Source organism: Penaeus vannamei, chromosome 35, assembly GCF_042767895.1.
Source record: "Penaeus vannamei isolate JL-2024 chromosome 35, ASM4276789v1, whole genome shotgun sequence".
Lineage (NCBI taxonomy): Eukaryota > Metazoa > Arthropoda > Malacostraca > Decapoda > Penaeidae > Penaeus > Penaeus vannamei.
The window spans coordinates 25,781,834-25,789,333 of record NC_091583.1 but is presented as its reverse complement, the minus strand read 5'-3'; the positions used below and the strand labels follow the sequence as shown (position 1 = coordinate 25,789,333).

Here is a 7,500-nt window from a genome sequence, read left to right as displayed (position 1 = left end):
TGATTGCAGATAATGCTTGACAACAAACTTCCCTAAATCTTATTATAAATCCCCTTACCTTCGGCGCCGGCCTCAGCGCGGCTCGTAGTGGTGGTACTGCGGCTGCGACGCGGCGACGGCGGCGCGGTGCGGCGACGCCGAGTCCGCCGAACTGCTGCCGGAGGCCCACTGGCCGCTGCGCCGCCTGCCGGAGCCGTCGTGCGTCTTCTTCAGAATGGACTTCAGGGGCTCCTTGTGGGCGACGGAGGGCGTCTGCGGCGCCTTCTCGCCTGCGACTGCGGCCGGAGGGGGCTTCCGCGTGGCGGCCGCCGTCTGGGGGGCCTTGTGGGAGTCCGGCTGCGGGCGCGCGCCAGCCTGGGCCTGCGTCGGGGAGGCGGACGAGCCGCCGGCGTCCGAGGAGGAAGACTCTGCGTAGAGCGGGTCCTTGGCGCCGTAGAGCGCCTGGGGCACGCCCACCTGGCCCTCGTGCTGGCCCTTGGACACGGCGGGGTCGGCGAATGCGACGGTGGCCTTCCTCACAGCCTGGTCGGGCGAGTGGAACTTGGCGTCGGCGCCGCGGAGGTCGTCGGCCGGCGCGCGCGCGGGCGACTCCCTGGCGGCGGGGCTGCCCGAGTCGCGCCGCAGCTCCTCGGGCTTCTTGGCGCCGCCGGCACCCGAGAACTGGCACGCCTGCGGCACGGGCAGCGTCGGGGAGTCGGCGTAGCCCGCGGGGCACACCGCCGGCATGCCGCCGGGCCCGGCGTACCCGCAGGGCACGGCCTGGGGCACGTCGCTCTCCGCCGCGAATCCGCAGGGGGAGCTGAGCTGCTGACCGCCTGGGTATCCGGGCACGACGGAGGCTGCCTGCGGAGCCTTCTCGGCGCCCTCTGCGGGATGCCCCACGAAGGGCGAGTGGGCGGTGCAGGCGCAGCAGACCTCCTTGGGGAGGGCGGGCACGGGGCTCGCCTGGGCGCCCTCGCCCACCTGGGAGCAGCAGTCCAACCTGAAGCAGGGAGGGAAATGAAGGAAAATAATAATAATAAAATGCGCAAACTATAATCACATAACAAATAAACTTGTACACACAAAGTCTCACGCCTTGACGGATAGGCAGCCTGTTTAACAAACCTCTAGGACAAGCAGGCATAGACAAGAAGCAAACATCATAATGTTAGACAGAGAGGAAGGAAAATACACAAAAACCTAATAAATTGACGCTTAAACAGTTTAACATTCCGGAAGGAAGAAAGAGGGTGACACAGAAATACTAATGAGTTTAACCCGACGTAAAGTTATTAATATTTAAAGAACGAAATTTAATCAACCGGCATTACCATCAAATTAAACAAAGCGAACCATCACAGTGTAATCGCCAGATGTAGAAATATTAATGAGTTTAATCCCACACAAAGCCCCTAAACCTTAAAACGAAAGCCAATTGGAATAAACCAGCATACTAAACTAGTCCCCAACCTCATGGAATGAAACAGCCCACACGCTCCTTCTCCCCCAAGGCTCTCACCTCGGCATAGAACCAGCCCTTTTATGCGCCTCATACGACTGCTTCATGTGGAGGAGCTGCGCCTGGAGACAGCGGTACTCCTGCAGGAACTTCTCGAGCTGCGCCGCGTGGTATTCGAAGTGGTAGGGGTCGGCCGTGTCCGCATGCTTGCACGCACCTCCCGCGGGCGTGCAGTCCGTCCTGTGCAGAGAGAGAGAGAGAGAGAGAGAGAGAGAGAGAGAGAGAGAGAGAGAGAGTGAGAGAGAGAGAGAGAGAGAGAGAGAGAAAGAAAAAAAATTAATAACATTGACCAGAACAAAAACTGGATTCGCACACCCTGTTGAATGGCAAATGACTAACTGTCTAATTCCCGCATGATATGAAAGCGGACGAGCGTTATTCTGCATATAATAAAGACGACCATACAACGGCCACTCGTATAACCTTTGCGATGCCACAAGTTGTCGCAGCGCCCTCTGGTCGTGACTCTCCAGCATGGGCGGCGTGGGAAGACACTGGTGGCTGCTCATGGGCAGGTGGGCGTGAGCGTGGGCGTACGCGTTGGATGCTGCTTCACTAAGGGCGAGATTGAGAGCACTGGAGGACCTGAAGGGAATTGGGTGCTGGGGTCACCTTAGGGGTAGATAGTGCTAACGAGCATTGTGATGACGATAGTAATGATGATGATGATGATAATAACAGCAATAATACTGATAATAATAATAATAATGGCAATAGTAACAGTAACAGTTATAGAAATAGTAATAACAATAATACTGATAACAATCATAATAAACAAGAATTGTTCCCCACGAGTATCTAGTTGCTTATTGTATTTTCACTTAAACTCTTCATTGCCTTTTGGAGTGAATGCAATTGTAAGTACGCCATGCATATTGCAGAGTACAGTACAGAACGAGACAATAGTGCAGATCCCCTATTATTAGTACAACAACAAACCTTAATACTCCATTGTTATTATGAATACGAAATCACCGTAGTTAAACAGCAGAGTTCCCCATTAGCAGTAAACACGTCTATACATATCTCCAATTCAGAATACGCAGAAACCTACTAGATTTTGGCAAATACGGAAATCAGTATTTTGCATTTCAACAAGGGAATGTGAGGCTCCACTAACCTATAGTCTGAAGGGTCCTGCTGGGTGTTTTGAGGGGAGGCCTGTGTTGAGGACGTCTGTCGGACCGAGGCTGACCTGCAGACGGCGTCACTCCGGGTCCTTCTATGGGCATAAAGGCTTTCGTTTATTGAGTGTCTCTTTATATTTGTGGTCTGTTGTTTACAGGTGGTTAGACCTAGGGATCTGGGGGATCTGCTACGTATTGTGTGGATTCGAGGTGGTAAAGTGGGGAGTTGAGAGGGTGCAGTGTAAAAGGGGTGGAAATATTGTGGAGTAAGTCGATGGACTTTTCTCTACTCACGGTCTAGTACAGAAGGCTGGGTTGGTGGTCTGAAGCTCAACTCCATCCTGGGTCTGAATCGCGTGCAGCTGCTGCGGCTGCTTCTGTAGCTGCGTCAGCTGGGAGTGCGGGAGGTCCAGCAGGTCGGGGTATTGCTCGCTGTCCCGGAGCGACGCCTGGGACACCGAGCGGCCGCACATTCTGTTGCCGCAGGTGAAGTTCTTCCAGCGCCCTCGCTCCTCCGGGAGGTTGAGGGTGTAGGCCGCTTCCATCTTGGGGATTTGGACGAATGAGACGCTGCTGGGGGGCATGGCCAGCGCGCTGGGTCCCTGTGGCGAGGGGTCCTGCATGAGTCCGGGCTCTATGCTGACCTCCGTGGGCCGGCTCGAGTCGCTGCTGGACACCTCCCTGCAGGCCCACGCTTGCTGCACCTCGGCGTCGCGCGGCGCCTGCGCCTCCTCCGAGTCGCACGAAGGGATGATGTGGTAGCCGGCGAACTTGTGCTGGGCGTCGCAGGTGGAGCTCTGCGGCTCGGGCGACTCCTCGACCTTCGGTTCCGGTTCACGCACTCTCGCACTACGAAATTTACAGTATAAAAGACTACAGGCAAGCAGTAACACTGATACAGATGTAGCAATTCCGCCGAGTAGGCCTTCCGTCATATAAGAAGTCTCTTCAATGTTTGCCACTCGAACTTCAGCGACTTCGTGCGAGACCTGCACCGTGAAGTTGGTCTCCCCGCGCCCCGCCCTGTTCTCCGCCACGCACCGGTACACGCCCTGGTCCTCGGGCGCGATGTCCGTTATGGTGAAGTTGGAGATGTACGTCGTGTTATTAGGAGCCAGAAGTTCGGAGACTTCATATTGCTCAACTTCACTCGCGTTGTACACCGGGCTGTCCCCAAACAGCCAGAATATGGTTGTCTCTACCTCTGTCTCTACATTACACAACAATGAAACATTTTCGCCGTAGGCAGCGAGCACCCTGGGAGCAACGGCGGTCACCTTGGGCACGCAGATGAACTCCTCGTTCTCCAGAAGCTGCCAGTCCCTCCCCATCAGCCAGCGAGGCTTCGAACACGAGGGGGGAACCGACGCTGCCATGCTGCGGTCGTAGAACCATTGCCGCAGCGACCGCAGGTGGCAGTCACAGTGCCACGGGTTGCCCTCCAGCCGGATGACGCTCAGCAGAGACAGCGGCCGCAGTTCGTTCCCGTCCAATGCTATTAGCTTGTTGTCGGCTATGTTGAGCACCTCTAGGTTCTTGAGAATCATTATGGCCCCGGGTTCTATGGTCGCTATTCTATTTTGGCTAAGGTCCAGCTGGACTAAACTTAGGGAGTACTTGAACGCTGAATCCGCGATGGTGCTGAGATCGTTGTCCGCAATCCTCAGTTCCCTCAGGCGACCCAGGTCCTTCAGCGCCCCCGAGGGCACCGAGCGGAGCTTGTTGTTGCTGAGGTCGAGCTCGAGGACGTTCGCCACCTTGCGGAAGGCGCCGTCCTCGAGCCACATCAGCTTGCAGTAGTTGAGCCAGACCTTGTGCAGGTTGACGAGGCCCGAGTACACGAAAGCATCGCGCGGAAGAATCTTGAGGTTGTTGTGGCGGAGGTCGAGGACCTGGGTGCTGGGGGGGAGGCCGCGGGGGATGTCGATGAAGTGGGCGTTGCGACACACCACCAGCTCCTTCCCGCCGCGGTACTTGCACTCGCAGACCTTCGGGCACTCCGCCGACACCTCCAGCACGACCCAGGCCCACATACACGCCCACGCCAAAACCGCTCGCGTCCTGGGCTGATACAAAGGGCTGCGACTACCCTGCGGCTTGCTCATGGTCTGTCCGCTGATGTAAACTTTGGCTGGTGGGCGTCACTGTCACCATGCCGCCCACATCCTTCCCGCTCACTTTTCCACCACCACTTGCGCTTCACTGCATCGGTTGAGCTTCGCGGAGACAGAGGCAAGACCAGTCTGCATTCAGCGTGAGATGGTGAACTTTGCAAGCACTCTACATGTTGCATCAGGTCAGTATGCAATGGGCGTTTGGCCATCGCAAACAAGTGTCACTGGAGCCAGACATGAGGGAAGTAGAGATGACATAGCTGGCAGAACCTGGAAAGATAAGAAAAGATATGTCAAAACTCGTAAAATTGGATTTTCTTTTTCTTCTATTCTCTCTCTTTTACGCTGCAAAAGTAAAGTTTCATTTTATGAAGATTTTGAAAAAAGGTATGTATAATTATTTCCCGAGAAAAGGATGCATAATCAGACACACGTTCTATGAACCAGCAGCATTAGAGTTAATCTGTATGTATTGGAGATTTAATGAAATGTAAATCCATTTTCAGTCAGCAAAGTAAAACTGATTCAGTTCGAAGATGATATTCCAGCAATGTATTCACCGCGTTATGAATGGCCACAATAGTATATAAAATTACACCGAGTTGGGCTGATACTCAATATCCATCTGTGAATCCAATTATCACAGAAATATAGAAATATAGAATGTAATGAAACACAAAATATATTGAAAGCAATGTATATAACGGATATATGATAACCACGAACTTTTTTTATAGATTGCTATAAATGTTGACAAGATTGAATCTGTCATTTCGCTACGAAAATTCATTAGGAAAATATTGGCTAGTCAGTCGTAATGCTAAATAGATTATAACCATTTAATGTTCTGAAATGTGCATTTGTTACTAAGGATATCGCCAGATCCATCTACAATAGATTGCACTGGATCCTCTAAAATCCGGGTACTTTGGCATGTTGAATTAAAATCCATTTAAACTGATATTGTTATCAGATTTACATCAAGCCATTCTACCAAGTGAAACAGAAAACGGAAAAATATGTATCATATTTAATTTGTATTCTATCATTTCGCAGAAACGCTCATTAATTTCATTTTAAAACTAGAGCAAAACATTTTTTTTAACAGTCGAGTTAATCTTTCATGTTCCAGTTTGCTATATGATTATTCCGGAACCCAAAAATGGTCTTGGAATTTTCCCGTCTTGCAGAGTTTAAAACGTGATATTTTTTAAAGAATGACGATGGTTATGTTGTTCCTGCACTAAAAACAGATTCATTTGTTCACATAGGCGACCTAAAATAAAATTCATATTTGGAATGCACTAAGATGTCGACTATTTGTTGCATGTATGTCAGTGTATGTCATCTGGTCATTGTTCATTAATAAACATTAAGGTGAAGAGTTATATAAATGCTTATATATTTTAGAACCTGAAAGATCCATGTCCGTTTTTTCACTTTTTCTTAATGTATCTATTCATCATGAACGTATATATAAGTTCTCTCTAAAGGGGGGAAGGGAAGAAGTTTGAAGTTCGTTCTTGAAAATAATAACAGTTCTAAATCACTCACAAGTCGTATGTCCTTTTGGTGAACGGAAAAGAACGATTAACGTGACTGCTGATTCTCTTGTTATCTTCATATACACAGACATACACGCACACACAAAAATATAAACACGCATATACGTATATATCACATAATCTTTGCATGGGTATAGTGTGTGTAAATATGCATTAGGAAAATTCCGTAAAAAAAAAAAAAAAAAAAAAAAAAAAAAAAAGAAAAAAAAATCTCAAATTTAAGGAATCAGTCATAACCGCATACAGTGTTTCAGTCAGGAGTTATTATAATTGAATAATAGCAACAATAACAATGATGATAATGAAAATAATTATGATAAGGGAAAGTTGTGTTGAATAGAGGTAAATAAAGTTTGGTGATAGATGATAACAATTCTAATAATGATGATAAAAGCAATAACAACATAAGAACAATAGTTGTACTAATAGCAATAATGTTAAAAAATAATGATAATAGTGATAAATGATGATAGTGATAATAGTGATGATGGTGATAAGCAGGATGGTAATAATAATAATAGTAATAATAACAGTAAAAGTAATAAAAATAATAATAATGGTACTGAAAATAATAACAATAATGAACAATGAAGTTGTGATAATGAAAATACAGAGATAATCACCATACTTTCGTTTCCGAGATTACATGTGCCTATGTCTATATGTCTGTTTCTGTGTCTGTGTCTACGTCTGTGTCTGCGTCTGTCTGTGCCTGTGTCTGTGTCTCTGTCTGTGTCTGTCTGCGTCTATGTCTGTGTCTGTGTTTGTGTCTATGTCTATTTTATGTCTATATCTCTGTCTGTGTCTATGTCTATATCTTTGCCTGTGTCTATGTCTATATCTCTGTCTGTGTCTATGTCTATATCTCTGTCTGTGTCTATGTCTATATCTGTGTCTGTGTCTATGTCTATATCTCTGTCTGTGTCTATGTCTATATCTGTCTATGTCTGTACCTCTGTCTGTGTCTATGTCTATATCTCTGTCTGTGTCTATGTCTATATCTCTGCCTCTGTCTATGTCTATATCTGTCTCTGTCTATGCCTATGTCTCTGCCTCTGTCTATGTCTATATCTGTCTCTGTCTGTGTCTGTACCTCTGTCTGTCTATGTCTATATCTCTGCCTGTGTCTGTGACTAAGTCTGTGTCTTTCACCTGAGACATAGAACCGAATTTCTATAACCTCAAACCCCAAC

The 7,500-nt window shown here is 48.3% G+C and overlaps 1 protein-coding gene across 1 annotated transcript in view; it reads right to left on the bottom strand.

Moving 5' to 3' along the window:
- LOC113807106 (uncharacterized) overlaps positions 1 to 5,009 on the bottom strand; it is an 8,856-nt gene extending 3,847 nt beyond the window's left edge. Inside the window, exons 1-5 of the mRNA XM_070113886.1 lie at positions 2,923 to 5,009; positions 2,622 to 2,723; positions 1,925 to 2,086; positions 1,502 to 1,681; positions 59 to 982 (exon numbers count right to left, since the gene is read on the bottom strand). Coding sequence (XP_069969987.1) covers positions 73 to 982; positions 1,502 to 1,681; positions 1,925 to 2,086; positions 2,622 to 2,723; positions 2,923 to 4,733 — 3,165 coding nt within the window. The 5' untranslated portion in view covers positions 4,734 to 5,009 and the 3' untranslated portion in view covers positions 59 to 72. The remainder of the gene's footprint in view (positions 1 to 58; positions 983 to 1,501; positions 1,682 to 1,924; positions 2,087 to 2,621; positions 2,724 to 2,922) is intronic.
- Between the last annotated feature and the right edge of the window lie 2,491 nt (positions 5,010 to 7,500).